Source organism: Tympanuchus pallidicinctus, unplaced genomic scaffold, assembly GCF_026119805.1.
Source record: "Tympanuchus pallidicinctus isolate F22 unplaced genomic scaffold, pur_lepc_1.0 scaffold17, whole genome shotgun sequence".
Classification (NCBI taxonomy): domain Eukaryota; kingdom Metazoa; phylum Chordata; class Aves; order Galliformes; family Phasianidae; genus Tympanuchus; species Tympanuchus pallidicinctus.
Window position 1 is genome coordinate 8,109,949 of NW_026294690.1, and position 18,206 is coordinate 8,128,154.

At 37.3% G+C, this 18,206-nt stretch overlaps 1 protein-coding gene across 2 annotated transcripts in view; it reads left to right on the plus strand.

Moving 5' to 3' along the window:
• Positions 1-18,206, plus strand: part of CCDC66 (coiled-coil domain containing 66) — an 18,850-nt gene continuing 644 nt past the window's right edge. Inside the window, exons 1-19 of one of the 2 annotated variants that reach the window (XM_052678971.1) lie at positions 1-115; positions 402-466; positions 1,536-1,558; positions 2,931-3,348; positions 4,383-4,518; positions 4,671-4,774; positions 5,761-5,885; positions 7,573-7,704; positions 10,152-10,405; positions 10,769-10,853; positions 11,502-11,663; positions 12,113-12,260; positions 12,698-12,811; positions 13,410-13,882; positions 14,390-14,427; positions 14,611-14,891; positions 15,312-15,439; positions 16,170-16,256; positions 16,438-17,818. In XM_052678971.1, coding sequence (XP_052534931.1) covers positions 105-115; positions 402-466; positions 1,536-1,558; positions 2,931-3,348; positions 4,383-4,518; positions 4,671-4,774; positions 5,761-5,885; positions 7,573-7,704; positions 10,152-10,405; positions 10,769-10,853; positions 11,502-11,663; positions 12,113-12,260; positions 12,698-12,811; positions 13,410-13,882; positions 14,390-14,427; positions 14,611-14,891; positions 15,312-15,439; positions 16,170-16,253 — 2,781 coding nt within the window. In that variant the 5' untranslated portion in view covers positions 1-104 and the 3' untranslated portion in view covers positions 16,254-16,256; positions 16,438-17,818. Of the gene's footprint in view, positions 116-401; positions 467-1,535; positions 1,559-2,930; positions 3,349-4,382; positions 4,519-4,670; positions 4,775-5,760; positions 5,886-7,572; positions 7,705-10,151; positions 10,406-10,768; positions 10,854-11,501; positions 11,664-12,112; positions 12,261-12,697; positions 12,812-13,409; positions 13,883-14,389; positions 14,428-14,610; positions 14,892-15,311; positions 15,440-16,169; positions 16,257-16,437; positions 17,819-18,206 lie in introns of those variants that run through there. The other variant, XM_052678970.1, reaches the window with a different exon arrangement.

Below are 18,206 nucleotides of genomic sequence, written 5' to 3' on the forward strand. Positions count from 1 at the left end.
CGGAAGCCTATCACCTCCCGACTCCTTGTGCGGGGCCGGCAACCGCTGTACACACAGCGCGAGCCCGGCGGCCCCTCGGGCTCCGTCGGCGGCCCGGTGGGGCCATGAACCTGGGGTAAGGAGGGAGGGACCCGGCGGCCGGGAACGCCGCTCTGTGCGGGGCGGGACCCCCCCGGCCTTAGCTCGGCGCCTCGAGGCCCGCTGGTGCCGGGGGGGCGTGGAGCCCGTCTGGAGTGGGGGCGGGAAAGGGCCGGAGGCGCGTGAGGTGACCGCAGCGCTGCGGGCGGCGTCGGGGGAGCGCGTGCGGCGTTAGCATGAAGTGCGGGTTGTTGAAGTGCACGGATCGCACCGCTGCCTCTTCTCTGCACGGTTCCAGTCTCTTTCTTTCTCCCATTTTGCAGAGATGGGCTGAAGCTTGAAACTGAAGTGCTGGACGGGAAGCCGAGGCTGATTTTAGCCGCTTCTGGTATTTTTTGATTATTTACCTGAAGTAACCTTTCAAGCTCGGACTGATGTAATACGAGAATTTCTGCAATTTAGTACATCTTATTGCCAGGGAAAAAGAAGCCCAGTAGCTCCGTGCTTGATTTACACAGAAATGTATTATTTCACACTTAGATATTTACAGTACTTAAGTAGCTGGTGGCCGAGGTTTATCATTTTCACTAAGCAGCTTATTTAGACCAGATCTCAGCGCTGCCACACTAGAAAAGACCATCTCATTAAAGCTTAATGATGAGCCTGTCTGAACTCTAGTTTTTTATTTATGAGGCGTGTTTATGTACAAGCACAGAACCACTTTCCCTAATTGTTCTACAGAGGCCTATGGCACCCTGGCTCGCATCAGCTGTGGTGCAGCCAGCAGGGCAGGGAACTCATTGTTCCCTTTGTCAGCCTGGTGAGGCTGCACTTTTTGCATTTAACAGAGGGCTGACCAGTGAGATATAATGGAATGCTTTGAGTCAAGAAGAAATGGCAGACCACTGGAGACAAAGCCTCACAACACCTCTGGAATGGCAGTGCTCTGAAAGTGCTTTCACTTAGTTCAGATGTAGCTGGCATCATTTGTTGGAATGTTCACTGGCCCTATTCATAGCACATATCATTGCCACTCACTCTGAGCCAGGATTTAACACCTGCCTGTAAGAGTGACAACTTAGCATACTCTCAAATTTTAATACTTTCATCTGAATTGTAAAATATTATTAAGGTGTTTTGCAGACAGTCAGAACTGTTAGCATTTCTGGTGTCTAATAGGTAGTGTAAAGAAGGCATGGTACTTTTCTGTACAAGTGGGAATAGATGTCTCAAATATAGCTAGGTAGCTTTTTATTTGTTTTCCAACATATATTTGAATTTTTTATACCAAAAGAAAAACATACACATATACTGGGTAGATTTACAAGAAGGTACTTCCCCCTTCCTTACAAGATGTCTGATAACTATAATAGCTCATGAGTTTCTTAAGATTTATTTTTCAGGAAGAAGTTGCTATTTAATACTGTTCTCATATGTTTGTGTTTGCTTCCCAAAAGATAAAGCAAAGCCTGCAATGAAGGTAAGTGAAAAGAACTACATTTTATTTAGAGCAAACATTATACCATTCAGTTTGTTGGCAGATAATTTTGAGAACACATTTGAAATGTCTCACTATTTGTAATCAGTCATGTTTATGAAAAAAAAAAAAGGGGTATTTCTCAGGTTCATTATAGCTATAAAAAAGAATCACAGAGTATCCTCTGTTGATAGGGACCCATAAGGATCATTGACTCCAACTCCTAGCTCCACACAGGACTACCTAAAAACCAGGGTCAGTATCTAAGAGCGTTGTCCAAATGTTTCTTGGATGTCTGCAGACTTGGGGCTGTGACCACTGCCCTGAGAAGCTTCCAGTACCTGGCCACTCCCTGGTGAACAACCTGCTCCTAATAACCAATCTGAACTTCAAAAAATTCAGTAAAATATTCAAGAAGTTTGAATTAAAAGTTTGGTGACAACTTCTGCCATCACAAAATGGTTTTGTTTAGTTCCCCAAAAAGTTACAACAGTGTAGGAAATCATCTCAGTTGGAACTTTCAGAGACCTTAAAGGGATGCTGGTAAAATTTATCTGAAATGTGTTTTACTGTCCATATAATCACATGGGCTGTGCCTGTCTGAGTAAACTGGAATGCAGTGAGCTGGAGGGACAAAGTAGATGAAGGTTTCAGTATCTGTGAGATAGTGACAAATGTACAACAAAGACCCTGGAAAGAGTAACTGTTACAGAATGGAAAAAATCAAGACTGAAATATTAGTGACTGTATGACGAACCACACTTGAAGCCATACTGCAGAAATGCCAAAGAAAATAAGAATGTTTATGACTTCTTTTAAATGTTATGCTATATAAAATTATTTTTGTGTCTTCTAAATATTCAGATTTAGGTGTTGTGTTTTCCCTTAAGGTATTTCAGGACAAGGGAAAATGATTTTAAGTTGGAGGGAGGGAAGGAAGAAGGAAGAAGGAGGGAAGATTTAGGTTGGATGTCAAGGGGAAGTTCTTTACTGTGAGAGTGGTGAGGTGCTGGAACAGGCTGCCCAGAGAGGTTGTGGTTGCCCTGTCCCTGGAAGAGTTCAAAGCCAGATTGGATGGAGCCCTGGGCACCCTTGTCTAGTACTAAATGTGGAGGTTGGTGGCCCAGCCTGTGGCAGGGGGGTTGGAGATTCATGATTCAACCAGAGCCATTCTGTGATATCTAGTGCTGGTGAAGATACTTTACTGTTTTCTTATGGAGTTAGATTGCATTGATGGAAGGAAGAAGAAAAGAAACACTGTTACCTGCTGCTCATAGTCCTGTTTTTGTTTGTTACTTACGAGAATTTCTTTCCTTAATGTAATATGTACTGAATTTTCTCTTTTTCTTTTTCTTTTTTTTTTTTTTTTTAACAGATAGGAAATAAAGCCAAAGGGTCTAAACAGACTTTGAGAATAAGGCATACTGAGCATATGCTGAGGTCAACACGAAATGCTTGCATCAATCAGGAAAACTTAGCAAAATCAAGGAGTGGATCGAGCTTATCAGTGTCAAAAGGTGAAAGAGTGCAAGTAACTAAACCTTCCTCACGTGAAGCTACAACTAAAGATCACTCTTTGATTTTCCAAAGAGACACCGCAAATAGGAAACCTGATTCTGAGAATCTTAATGTTCGAGAAAGTAAACGCGAAGCTCAGAATGCACATATATCAGCTGAAGACCTAAGAAGTTTGGTGTGTTTAACACAAGAACAGCTTCAGCAGATTTTGATGATTGTAAAAGGAGAAACTAGGCACATCTCTGAGACTCCCAGTGAAAAGCAAGAGGAAATAGGTAAGATACAATGCAGTGAAGTTTTCATACAGTTAACTGATGTTTGTTTCATGGAAACAAAGCAAAACATGAGGCTTAATTTTGAGTTGAATTCATAATTTATGTTTATTTGCAGACAGAGATACTACTCTCTAATGGTCTCAACACCACTGCTTGCTATTACAGATGTGAAATTGCCTGTGTTAGGAACCAAACAGCTGTTAACAATAACAACTAGAAATGATTTGATAATATTCTAGTACTTTGCAGAGTAAAAAAGCAAGCAACTCTTGTCAACGTTTCATACTAAAATTGGGGGAAAAAAAAAATAGTGGAAGGGCACTGAACCATTAACATCAGAATTTTGAGAATAAAATCAGAATCTGAGCAACCTGCTTGAGCTGTAGATGTCCCTATGCATTGCAGGGGAGTTGGACTAGATGACCTTTAAAAGGCCTGTCCAAATCAAATGATTCCATGATTCTGTGGAAATAACTGTCATCAGCACACTCAAAAAGCCTCAGAAATGCAGGCTTTTCTGGTTGATCAAAGAGTTCAAGAGCACTCTTTAGATTTCCTTCTGACCTCAAGATGTTCATGCATCTTTCTGCTTAACTGTAATACTACTACTGAGTAGGGTTCATTCTGCAGTTTTTATGCTGACAAACATGACAACTATTATGTATCTTCCTGTATCATTGCTCTTATTTTTGGACCCATGGAAGAGGTCGACTCTGTCACCGCAAACATGGCACATTGAAAGTAAGTAGAGTACAAATGTCTGAGCTCCCTGGCAAGCGTGTTTACTGTCAGTCTAGCATTCTAAGAATATCTTTGAAGTTGTAACTTGCATGTCTCAGCTGTACAAGCAGGGCAGAAAACAGGTTTGTTAAATAGTTGTGAGTTTGCAAGTCTCCTCTGTTCCTTAAGTAGTAAGGATTGAAAAATGTTTAGTGGGCACTGATGTTTTATTTGCTTTTTGTGTGTGTATATGCATATATGTATAAATGTACAAATATGTATACATTTAGGTGTGTATATTTGTTCTACTACAGGCACTAGTGAGGCATCAGAGGAAACCGTTGTAGCATTGCTCCAAAACACTTGTGAAATTCCATCTGTTCCAGATGAGCCTAACTCTAATTCAAGCAGGAAAGGAGAGTCATATCCACAACCAAGAGAGAAAGTTATGTACGTAAATCTGTGCTATTGTCAATGAAAATTTTCTCCAATAATGAATTGCAGTTCTTAATCACAGTAGGAATTGATATAAATACTAATCAAAAAGTGATGTTTAAAATCAACAGATTTTCAAGTAATTTTTTTCTCTCCCTCACCTATAGAAAGGAGTCCTGGAAACCCGCTGACATGTTTAGTACCTTGGGTGAAAGAGAAGGAGAGAAAGCCTTATTAGAATCAAGAAAGAGCCAGTGGAAGAAGGAATTAGGTACTTACCATACACACCATTTATATTTTTATGAGTTTATGACACTAAAGATGACAACAAACTTTGCATTACTTATGCTTCTGTAAGTTCACTTATATCAGTGCAATTGCTACAGATTTGGAAGTTATCTGCTGTAAATCTCTAGAACAGATAAATTCCTAAACCTGGAAAAAAAAAAAAAATAATAAAAATCTATATAAAGAAAATCTATAACTTCTTGAAAAAATACTGCTAAACAAAAGAAATATTTTCCCAAATAAGGCTGTGGGGTTTTTGTTTTGTTTGGGCTTTTTTTTTTTTTTTTTAATGCTTCATATTGTAGGAGTTGTTGGCTCCTGTTGGTTTGGTCACCCCTTCGCTCCTTGATGGCCATTGTCCTTAACAAATCACTTTGTTTCTTCTAAGGGAAAAGTGTCACCTGGTCTACAGGTATGACTGAGTACAAATTGCAGCTTGACTTTGGAACAGTTTGCAGCCCTGTCCCATCACCAGCCACAAGGAGTTACTGTAGAAAGTTAAAACTGTTTAAGACAGTGCTAAAGACTCCATGACAAATGAAGCTATTTATGATTGATATACAGGAGTGTTGTTTCTACAACTTGTATGTAGATGATCTGATTACAGGGTTTGATGTTTGCAGTGTCCATTGGTTTGGCAATATTAGCATATTCTAATCTCATTAATCTTAACAAAGTGGAGATAATTGATATGCTGTGTTTCTCACTGATAGTTGTTAAGCCTTCAGGGTTTTATAGTCTTCTCAGACAGATTACCCTGTTACCCCTACACCTCTGGACAGAGGCTCAGTGGCCATCATCTTAAGAGCAAAGTCACGTTTGAACTGTGACTATCGTGTAGTCCATTTTACAGTCACAATTGTAGGGATGACAGGCCTATCTTACTTATTTTAATAAATGCATCTACATATCTGTATTAGGAATTTTTACTAAAGTTTCGTGCATTTTCCCACACTTCCTTTCCTGAAGATGAACAGGTAGCACTGAAGAAGAAACTGAAAGAAACCTTGGAAGGAGATGTGATTTATTTAGGGGCAAAATCTGGCAATGATAAAAACCATACAGAAAAAATGGAAACAGCTGACCCAGATAAGGTAAGGCTATCTATAAACACTGAAAAACAGAGTTTTGACAGCACCGTCACAGAACTCTTGAGCTCTTAATTCATGCAAGATTTTCTTTTCTGTACAGATCCAATGTTAACAGGAAGCAGAATCAGATTTCAGCGGTTAGTTTAAGCTCTTTGATGGCATGATGTGATGCAGCTCCCTATATCAAACTTAGCTTTTGCTCCAATTTTAGTTTTATCAGTTATATGAAGTATCACTACCAATCTCTTCCTTTCCTTGCATGTTGATTATTATGAGGTATGAATCTATTCCAATAATGATTTGAAGCATAATGAAGTGGTTATATAATAATAAATATATAATTATTTACATTGTTCATTAGCTCTCTAGTATACCTAATGGCTTACCTAATATTAAGCATAGCATTTTGATTTTAACTTGCCTTTCACGTAGTCAGGTGTAACTGTGAAAATGGCATGTCAGATAAAACATGACTTTGAGGAGGCTGCTGTCAAACAGGTGGTTTTTATCCACTCTCAGTTGTAAAAATAAATGGCATCTTTTGGCATAATTCAGTATTCCTAGAAAAAAAAATTATCACCCTGCCCCCATAAGTTTGTTTTGTTGCACATAAGTAAAAACTACTGCATATGACATGCTTAATTACAGGTTTTGACTGAGGTTCTAATGGGTAGCAGCGTCTAGAAAATTGGTGTATTTGTTTTGTATACATTAAAGGCTATTTAATTCAAAACAAAAAGAAAAGCAACAAAAAACTAAATAAATCAAGATTAAATAAGTGGTCACTTTGTTTGCGGACACTGTTCTCAGCTCACCAGTTGTCAGTTGCGTAGCATTTGTTTTAGGGGTAAGATTTTAACTTGCATGCAGTTATGGGTTGTTGTTTGTTTTTTTTTCCTTATTTATTGATAACAGATGTATAGCTGCTGTTGTTCTTTTAGACCAAAATAATTCAGTAGATCATTGTGCTCTAGCTAGAGCATTGTGTCTGAATGCCTATCAAAATATGGGTAGTTCAAAGACTTGAGTATTATTAAAGGCTGACACAAAGAACGTTACTTGGTGTTAACTGAATTTTTATTTAGCTTTTAGGCATATGTTAAAGAAATAGATTAAGTGGGAACGTATCAAAAACAGAACCACAAGAAAAAAAAAAAGTTTTGGTGCAAAAAAGCTTAAGAAATTGGGTTTGAAAAGACAGTGACAGAATTTTTTTTGTCAGATAGCATTGAAAATTCTCAGTGTCACTGGAGTCTCTGTGAAATTATATGGATATCCATTAATAATTGAGAAGACTGAAAGTGCTATGTAGAATTTACTTGAATCATCTAATGATGTAATGATCATGGGGTGAATCTACCTGAAACACAGGCTAAGCAGTGTCTACAGCAATAAGGAAGAAGGATTTTTGTTCATAATTGTCACATTGTCTGGAGCAAGAGGCTGATGGTTCAAGTTAGAATAAGGTTCAATGACTGGCTTATTTAGCATCTTTCTAACAATTTAAGCATTTTTATGGAACAGTCAAGCACTTAGTAAAGTTACAAGCTTACATTCATTGTGCAAGAGAACAGCCTAATTCTGTCTGAAGTAACTGAAGGCACAGTTTCCTGACACATCTTTGTTATGTGGCTGGACAATGTAGTGAATTTTGGCTACAAGTAATAGACAAGCATATATCTTATTACAGGAAGTTGTGCTACAGGAGCGACCTTTGAGTGCTTTGAAGCATGAGCAACAGAAGAAGTGGCTTGAAGAGCTGGACAAACAGAAGGAAGAAGCTAAGCTACGAAAAATAGAAGAAAAAATGAATTTATCAAAGGTAGGTGGCTTAGAGAGACTTAGAACTGTGGCTTAGACTGTGGCTTAGAATAAGAAGAACTTGCTGTTTCAATTTTTGTTCGTCTAAGAAATAAAAATTGAAGTCTTAGGCTTAAGAACTAATTGCAGAGACATAATGAAATGTTCTATATCCAGTTTTTCATCATAAGATCACAGGACAGTCACTGAACACTCAGGCAGTAGGTGTTGCAGTATTTGCCTGGCAGAGGACAACATGCCTAGTTTGGCGTGTTAAAGTACTTGCTGTGGAGATGAAAATAGTGGTATTATTATAACCCCCATGGTTTGAAAGGAACAGGGGATGTAAGGTCTTGCAGAGACACTAGTGAGACACCTTGTAAAAAAACAAATTTCCTGTAAGTTACTGAAGGAGATGAGAAGAAATTGTTAAGAGACACCCACTGTGCATCGCAGAGGTATTCAGATCCTGTTTCTGGAAATACTATTTTGATACATGTTTCTGAAGCTTTTTAAACAATTGTTCACCCAGAAGGATTAAAGAAAACAGCCCTACCTTTCATAACCTTCAGTTTTTCCAGGCTGTTGAATGTAGATCTTTTACACTGGATCTCAAAGGAAACTTGCCCATATAATTTGTTTGAAGTTCAGTTAAGTGAAGAGACTTCTAATACTGTCACTGTTGGCTGATCTGGGCAATGTATCTCATACCCCTTCAGGTTCTTATTATGGAAAAGTGAGATACTTCCTTTGTTACTATTTCTACCGTATTTCTGATCTTAAGGTTAGTGAAGTATTCTACATTCTTATACAGAGCAACATACTCTTCCAAAGTCTCTTCATCTGTCTCTTGAAATGAAGAAACACACAGCAAGACTGTAGTGTTGCTAGAACCCTGATTTCCAAATTACTGTATGAAGGTTTAAGCCGGGTTGTATCTGTTACCATGTATGATAAATGCTCACCACGCTCCGTGTTAGCAGCTAACAAGAACCTCCGTTACCACAACTCGCCTCATAGGAGTGTTTGTAATCTGTGGCCTTTATCAGTATGCGATAGTTTTTACTCTGAGCTGAAGTATTTATTGCAGCAGTCACACAATTCCTATACAGAAAAGCATCATCTCAATTCTATGGCTCACAATAATAGAAAGTTTCTACCCATCCTCTAAAATAAAACAAAAAATAATTAAAAAAAGAAACACCAACAACACAAACCCCAAAAACCAAACCAGCAAAACAAACCAACCCCACCTTGTTGCTAAGGTCAGTTACATACTTACAGCATAAATCTTCTCTTTTCCTGGGCCACTAAGGGAACTGAATTTCCTTTGCAAATGGGACATTTTGTAGCTCTGAAGATAACGCAGCTGTAAAAGATTGCTGCCTTGGCTGCCATGTTTTTTAATTTGCTGGGTGTGGCACAAGGAGATGGCTGCAGTTACCAACTTGACAGTAAGCTACTTCCAGCCTCTTGAAAGAAAATTGCACATATTTAATCTTTTTTTCCTTCATCTTCCTATTTGCATCTCATGTTACAATCTGAACCTTTCTGTACTGCAGACTCACATAACACTGATATTTAACTTCTCTGATACGTTTGCACATCAACATGTTTAAAGGGAAGGCAAAATTTACTTAGGGAATGGGAGAAAGATTCATTTGGATTAAAATAGGCATAAAACTTCTCTTCAAGAAGGGATTCTTTCTGGTTTAAAGAATGTAGTCCTGGAAAGCTTTAAATAGAGTATGTTTGTTGCATTCTGCCAAAAAGAAATGTATAAGTATTCATCTTACAGTCTTCTCAGACAAACAATTATATTGGTCAGAAGAAAAAATGTTCTCAGTGCCTATAGCAAAAACAAAGGTGCTTTATGTAAAATGTCCAGCTGCAAAAATGGAGCTGTAAAGACAAGGCCATGTGATATGGAAGGGAGTCTTAAAAAGTCACCTCTACTGAAGTCTCGGGTGCTTTATTAGGATTGGATTCTTAAAAGAATTAAAAAAATAATAAAGAATAAAAAAAACCAGGAAAATAAGAAGGTATAAAGTAGTATCTCTACCCAAAGCATAGTAATTCTGCTGCTGTCCATGTTTGAAGTGGTGTGGGTAAATGTGAGTGTAAAACCGTTCATGTTATTAACTTATTCTTTGACTTTTTTTTTTACTTTTTTTTTTTTCTTCACTTTCTACTTTCTGGTTTGTATTTACTGAAAATATATTAGAAGCACTTTACTGCTGACCAAGTGTATTGATCCACAGCATAATTTCTGCTCCGATTTGCATTTTAAGCAACAGAAACACTTTGGTGTTCCATCTAAGGAATGAATTGTTCTGTGTGTTGTAACTCCGTAACAAAGATTTTCAACTGTTGGTGTTGTACAAAATGTGTTGTCTCTTTTGTTAACCGTGCTTTGTAGAAAATGTAATTGAGCACATTTCCATTTTTTGTTGCTTCATATTTATTTAGGCTGAAGAGCATGACAGATGGGCAATGCATTTTGATTCTTTAAAGAACCACCTTAATACTAACGCACAACACCCCTTAAATGGAATGTACAAAAAGCAGCCTGAAAGTCTTTGCCTGTCACCTGACCCTAAGGAGCTGACTGCTTTTGTTCACCCTTTCTCACCTGCAGCTTTAGGCAACTTCATGCCCTCAAAAGTGGAAAATGCAGAAAGAGGTGCTAAAAACAGTGCTTTGGATCACAGTCAGAAAACCAGGTGAGTGAACTTTGTAAGGACAATCGTCTTCCCATCCTGTTCACTTCTGGTACCCCTTAGAAACAAAATAAATATTTGAATAAGATGCCTTAAATCTGATCTTTGGATCTTATTCATTTGGCTTCTGCTTTTTTCAGAATTGCACATGGTTTCACTTTTGAAATATGCATATGCTTCCATTGTTCATTAATAAAATTTACTGCGAGTAACCTTATTTTTTTCCCTTAATAAATTTAATAATTAATACAGTGCAGTTTCATCAATATGAAAAAATTACTTGTAATCTGGGAATTCTAATTAAAGAAAGCATTTGGATTTACTCTTTATGATAAGAAAGCCACATACATGTTTCTTTCTTTGTAGTTTCCTTCGTTCAATGACAGCTCTCCTGGATCCTGCACAGATTGAAGAGAGAGACAGACGGCGGCAGAAGCAGTTAGAACATCAGGTGGGTTTCTGTTTTAAGGTCTAGAGCTATTTTAGTGAGAAAATGGAAAAAAAAAGTGAATAAAGCATGATAATTTAATAACAGACTTCAGATCTAGAAATAGACTTCATATTACATCTACACATGATTAATAGCGTTCCACTCAGCCTCTATGTTTTTTTAATATTTATATTCGTTGATTGTATTTCTGTTACTGAATTCTTGGCTCAGAATGATGCAGTGTAGCCTTTAGAACTCCAGTAAAATTTGTGTGTGGGTTTTTTTCAGTCGCTGCTACCATCAAGAGGACTGATATTTACATACACCTGTTCTGTGAACTTTACAATGAAAACATAAAAAGAGACTTTTGTTTATCTCTGAGTATTTTGTCTTCAGACTGCTTTGCTGGGCTGATGGTTCTAAAAAACAGTGGGAAGGCAACTAGCCATATTTTGAGAAATTGTAAGAAACAAAGCATTTGAAGTACTTTCTAGTTAATAGCATGATCTGTTAGACTGCTATTTTCCCTACTACTGTCACATATATTAATAAATTGTCTTCATTTTTTTTATCTTTCCAAATTCAAGTATCATGGCTGTACACAGAAGAATACAAGTAACCTGCTTCTAATGCCTTTATTTTCATTCTACTTTCTTATGATACCACTAGAAAGCAATAATGGCTCAGGTAGAAGAAAAGCGGAAGAAGAAACAACTGGAAGAAGAGAAGAGAAAATTGGAGGAACAAGAGGAAGAACAGCGCCTAGCGCGAGAAAAAGAACTGATGCAGAAACAGTTTGAAGAAGATCTGCTTAAACAAAAACAGAAGGAGGTGGGCTTTTGTGTTTTGCTCAGTGCAGAGGGATGGAAATCTTTTACTGACTTGTCTGAACGTAGTGAAGTTAAATATTGCAGGTAGCGGGAAGACCTGTGAGGTAAAGAATGCAGGTGTACTTTCAATTAAAGCAGAAATACGCATTTTAAGTGCAGATTTTAAATACAAAAAAGACATGCGTAGCTCTTTCAGGCTAGGATTGAACAGCTTCGTTAGTACAGCAGAGCTTCTGACTTTACCATTTAAAAGTTATGTGTAAGGTATTGCATCCAACTCAGCTGGTTTTTGGTTTGTTTCTGTTTGTTTAAGATGCTTCACTCAAAGCAAGAAAATATTTTGACGTTATTTATGTAAACATTTGGGATGATACGGAGATGACATGATCATATTCTCAAAATAAATTCCCACTTTTTTTTTTTTTTCTTTTTTTCTTTTTTTTTTTTAAGGAACTTGTGGTTCTGAAAACAAATGAGCTCTATCAGACAATGCAGAAAGCTCAAGAATTAGCCCAGAGATTAAAACAGGAACAGCGCATCCAGGATTTGGCTCAGAGGGGACATGACATTTCAAAACTTCAGAAGAATCTTGGTGGGGGTGAGTTCTGCCATTCTGCTGGTCAGTTTGCCTCTTCCTTTGGGGTGGGTGTGCAAACTGTGAGTGGATTTTTTTCCCGTTTTTGTAGTAGGCCTGAAATTGCTCCTTTGCTTCAGAAACCAAATTTAATTTTAGCTTATTTAAAGAATCTTTCCAATAATATCAGTGTTCTAATGCAGTGAATGCCATATCTTAGTAATCTTCAAATGCTACATTACATAAAGGAAGAAATACAAGGCTGTTATCAGGAGTGCATGTGGAATATTCAGACCTACAAAGGATTGGCTTGATTTTCAGTGAAACAGGCAGTATTTTAGGATCTGAATCACAATTCTCAATCTTTGCTTTGAGCTCTAAGCTAGAATAGTCTGATAACATGATAGCATAGCTTAAATAGAATATATGCTGCTACATGAAAAAAATTTGATTGTTTTCAGGTGGCAGTGAATTTGAAAACTGTAATACTGATGCTTCACATCGAAGTCCCAACTTCTCTGCTGACATTAACACTGATCAGCAGACTTCTCGGAAAGACACTGCTGTACAGACAGGTAAGAAGTCCTTCAGTTTGGTCACCTGATGTACCTTACAGACAGGCAGCAGGACAGCCAATTTGTGTAACTGCAACGGGGCCAAATCGTTGTCATTCAAAATGGAACAAAATTGAAAATACATGCTTGGACAGACTCAGGCTCCTGGAAATATAATAATATATCACTGTGTTTTTCTAAATCAATTGTATGTCTTTATTGGTACCTGACCGTTACAAATTCAGATCAGCCACTGTGAAGTACAGTGTTGGCTTACAGTCATGGCCATAAGCCATGCAGGACTAAATTTATTAAGGAATTGCAGCATATATAGTTGTAGTCTTCAGGCTTGTATCACATGCACTGGTATTGAGCTGGAATGGGTTCTTAATGAATCCTTTATTAAGGACAAGAAACATTGTCAGTAATCCTGGAGTAGGAATACTAGACTCATTAGAAAATGAAAGCTTATATTCAGATATTTAGAAAAGCTTTTTACAGTTGTTGCTACTTACTCAAACAGAATCTTCTTCCCACTTGAAAAGTGAAAGCTTTATTTCTATTTGTTTAGGCCAAATGTTTGAATAGTTTACTCTTAGATCTAATATACTTTTTTTAGATGACTGTACTACTTCAGCATACATTGATGCAGCTGAGGAAAGAACTTCATGTTGTGGGTCACCGGATATTTCCATAGAATATAAAGAAACCTCTAATAGCAAAAAATATCAGAAAGAAATGCAGTATACAGATAAAAACAGAATTTCAGGACAAGAGAATGGTGACATCCACAGTGAGCTGTATGAACAATATGCAAGAAAAGAAAGACAAGTTAAACCTTCAGAAAAACCTGGCAAAAAACCTGACTGGAACATAAACAAGCCTGAGAAAAGATACATTCCAGCATCAGAAAGATACCCCAAACCACTGCAAAAACAAAGGGAAGAAAATAAAGTAAGACGACAAATGGAGCTGCTTCAGTTGGTAGAAAGAAATACGCCTGGGAATCTCTACCAAAAAAAGGGTTGTTGCTCAGATGGGTCTCCTTCACCTCATGAAGAAATGAAGAATAAAGGACACAGAATCAGAAAGGTAACTATTTTTTCTCTAAGAACAGTGATTAATACTTTTTTAAGACTTATTTCACTCAGCTCTGGTTGGATATAATTCAATCTCTGAGAGTTTTCCTACCACCTCTCCTTTGGGTGAAGACCGGTATTACAGCAGTTTTGTTCAGCGTGGTTGGAAGAGCATTAAATTTTTGTGGCTTAGCTTTCAGTTCAATCTTCCAAAGTGTATATTCGCTTTATTGATAAATCTATAATGATTATTAAGAAGTGTATACAACTTCTGCTTGTGCCTTGAGCTCCATAGACGTAGAGAAGCAGAACAAATAGATATAAGAACTTATTAGTTTAACTGAGTTTGTAGATATAAGTCTCTTTAATGCATGTCTTCGATAATATCTGTCTCCTGTGAGAGCTCAGATCATACAGTCCTCTCAGAATTTCAGAACAAACTTTTGTAATATGAGTGTTGAATATATTAAACATCAAGTTTTGTACTCATGGTTTTGACTTTTGTTTTTTTTTTTCCCAGGAAGAACAACTCCGTAAGAATCATTTGAATGAAGAAAGGTATGTCAATATTCTGCATTAATGAATTTATAGTGAAATATGTACATTTTTCTTTCCTGATTTTTAATCTTTTTTATGAACTTAGATTCATCCAGTTGGACACTGTAGTGCAGAATGTTTTCTCTCCACTGTTTATCAAACTTTTGTGGGTGCTTTTATAGTAACTGGAATTGTTTCATACAGATTTGACTCACCACCTGTTCCAGCGGTTAAGAATAGATTACAAGTACAACAAAAACAGATATGCACCAGGAAATTGGAAGTATATAACAACAGTAGAAGAGAGAAAAATACCAAGGCAGATGTGCAGCAGAAGAGCTTCCCTCCTGCGCTTCCAGAAGCTGGACGACCTCCTTCTTCACAGTTCATTCCATACGTTCGAACAAACGAAGTGTATTATCTCGATCCAGATGCACCAGTGACCAGACCTTCAACACACGACCCACAGTATCGACTGTGTAACGGTACTGCAACGTATTGTGGTCTGATTTGTGTAGAAGAGATGGTGCAGCACCTCGGTTCGAAGTTCTGCGCTTTGTTCCATTTGTTATTTGCTTTTACTGAATCTTGCCATAACCCGTTTTTTCAGAGCGCTGTACAGAAAGCCTGTGCAACCAAAACACAAAGCACAAATTCATAAAAGAAAAAAAACATTTTTAATTCTTTTGTCTGGGTTTTTTGTTTAGTGAAATCTAATTGCACTTCTCTGGTATTGGTACATACGGCTTTTGGTTTCAGGAATCTAAGTGGTATTTGACTTAGTGATCATAATAAAATAGCAACCCAAACTTGATTTCTGCAAGTTGTGAAAGTCTACTACTTCAGAATTTGAACAAATTTATAAGTGTGTTGTTTACTAATTTCATATATGTATTTATTTTTAGATTCTTACCAAGTGCCACGACAGATTTTTAGCTCTGATCACACTAGAGATCCTCTTCTAAATCCTGATGTAGTTAAAATAAGAGAGAGACAACAAGCGATTCTAAAAGGACTGTCAGAACTACGGCAGGTAAGTGAGAAGTCATTGCACAAGCACATGTGTGCATACATACTAAGGTCAAAGTGAATACTGCAAACCAGTACATAGTCACAAACGTTAGTCTTTAAGCCATTTTTTTCCATCATGTATGATTGGACCCTGACCTCTACCTTTATTTCTCTGTATTAATTTTGCTTTAGTAAATGCATTGCTTCCACCTTTGGACTCTCCATAGTCTCTCTTTAAGGAGTCTTTGGTCATCAGATTAACTGTGAAACAGTGGAGAATTTTAGAAAACTTGAAACCAGGGGAATGGCTTTGTTAGCCTAACTGAATACCTGGAGGCTTGCTCATACATAGCTGTTATGTGTTACATGCATGTATCATGCAGTTGCAGCTGTTTTTACTTCAGGGTTTCTTCATTTTCTAGTAGCTGTGAAAGCCATTAATAAAGTGGGAACCTTTTAGCTTTTGTGTGTAAACACGCAGCAGCACATCCTAATACTTGTGACACTGTTCTAGGTCAAACAGTAATGCTGCCTTAGAACGTATGTAATGTTAGCACTGTAAGCCAGTACCTGTCAACCCAAATTCCTTCCCTTCTGAGCGTGCTGTGTTGTCCTGCTGGAAGCTGTGCACTTAAAAAGCAATGCATCTTAACAAATTGTTTTAATGACATATTATTGTTTTAGTGACATATTATTAGTTCAGACTGCTTGAAGGAGGCAGAGCATTCACATTCCTATTCCGTTCATTTCAGGGCCTCCTGCAGAAGCAAAAGGAGTTGGAGTCAGGTCTAATTCCTGCTACAGCTCAAGAAGAGAACTTTATTTCACCATTCTGAAAGGTACTTATGACTGTACTGAATTATTTGAATGTAGAAGCACAGCCATTTTGCTACTGTAATTGTGAACTATCTATATTATTTTTATTAAATAAATTATTATGCAATTTTTGATAGGATTACAGGGTCACTTTACTTTTACTATTACTTTTCAACACGAAAATAAATTTAACTACATTTTCAGAATGGTCCTTGTGCTGCCTGAAGACACGTCCCTTTAGTATAGACACCAAAAGACTGTGAAAAGTTGCTACCTGGATTGTTGTGGTACTGTGCTATTTTTTTTAATAAATAAATAAGATTCACGATTCATTGTGAACGGCTTTAAGAGAGGGCAGATATTTTTAAATACAGGAAACAGGTTGTACTTTATTATCCATTATATTATCATTATATTCATTATTTACCATCGCAGAAATGCTGTCTCCCACCCCAACTGAAAGAGGATAGTGACACTTAATATGGTAACGGACTGAGTCCACGACAGCAGAATTCAGTTTAAAGAAGTCAGCTTAAAAACAAAGGTCTGAACAGCTCAGCATTCAATGCTTCCTCCTTCCTGGAGTTAAACATTAGATTCATTTCCTTTTGGGCTTCAAGATACAGGACAATTTGAGGTAGAAGTATTTTTCTTCTAGAGGTTCTGCAGAAGGTGCCTAATCTGAATTCATTTTAGTTGAGATACATGATAAAATACTACAAAACCCCCAAACTGAGTTTTTTCAGCAGCAACTGTTCTAAAAAATAGAATATGAAAGTATCTTACCAGCAGCAGCTAAGGGAATGAAAGCAGACTCTGTCCTCTCCACTTGCATGCCAAGGCTCGTACAAGGTGAGCCCACAGCTGACGACAGACTTGGAAGAATGGTTTTTCACAAAGTCCATTCAAGTTTGTTGATAGAGACAAGAGTACTTACATGTAAGTGGTAAGGGGCAGAGGTATATACCAGTCTTGTCATGGTTTGCCCTTAATTTAAGGAAGTGAGTCAAACAAGCATTCAAGACTGAATGGTGTTTTCTCTGCTCTTACAAAGCCTATAATTTTTAACCAATTCTATATAGGCCAACTAACTTTGAGTTTACAGTTATGTAGTTTCAAACACTATTACCCATTTCTAAACCACCCATCATTCAAACACTAAGATCAAATTACAAAACAGCAAAGAAATACATTAGACAATTTGAAAACAAGTAAACATAGAAGTCAGCACATTAGCATATGTAAAAACACGAATTGTACTAAGGGTAGCAGTGAGACAACCCCAGCTGTGTACCTTCAAGTTACTGTTACCCAGCAGCCTTAGTGAGATGATGCATGAGCTGAGTCAAATAAAGACTTGCCTGAGGAAAGTAAGGTTAACTCAGCACATGTGAAATTTGAAAGGTCAAGCTAAAAAAAAAGATAGAACTCTACATGCAGAACAATACCAAATCTAAGAAGCAGGAAAGCACCAGGAATCACTGTGCAGGAGGAAGTAGGGCAGGAGGCAGGTTGAATTACTGAGGTCACTGAAACATCCCTGCTGCAGTTATAAGGGGAAGATACAAGTTTTAAGATCATTCTGATATTGCTCTAGTAATTACAGTAATTATTAGTGAACCGCTAGTTATGAAGTAAAGTTTGGCTACGTTTCTTTTGTATTTTGAAGACAGCATAAAAACCACAGACAAGGCAGCGTGTTAGCAAGTCCCTTGTGCATTAACAGTTTATTTCGTTTCTGTAATGGAACTGCACCATTTGTTAATCTACTTGAGGTATTTTGCCAAAATCCAGTAAATAAAATAACTACACTGCCTTATAGCTATGTAAAAACATTCGTACAAAATTGTGTCAAATAAATACATACGTTTTGATATTTATGTAAGGAAAAGTGAATTGGATACTTACAGTTAAAAAAACTTGCCATTTCATATATTTTAGGCAAACATTCAATTTTACATTAAAACAGACTT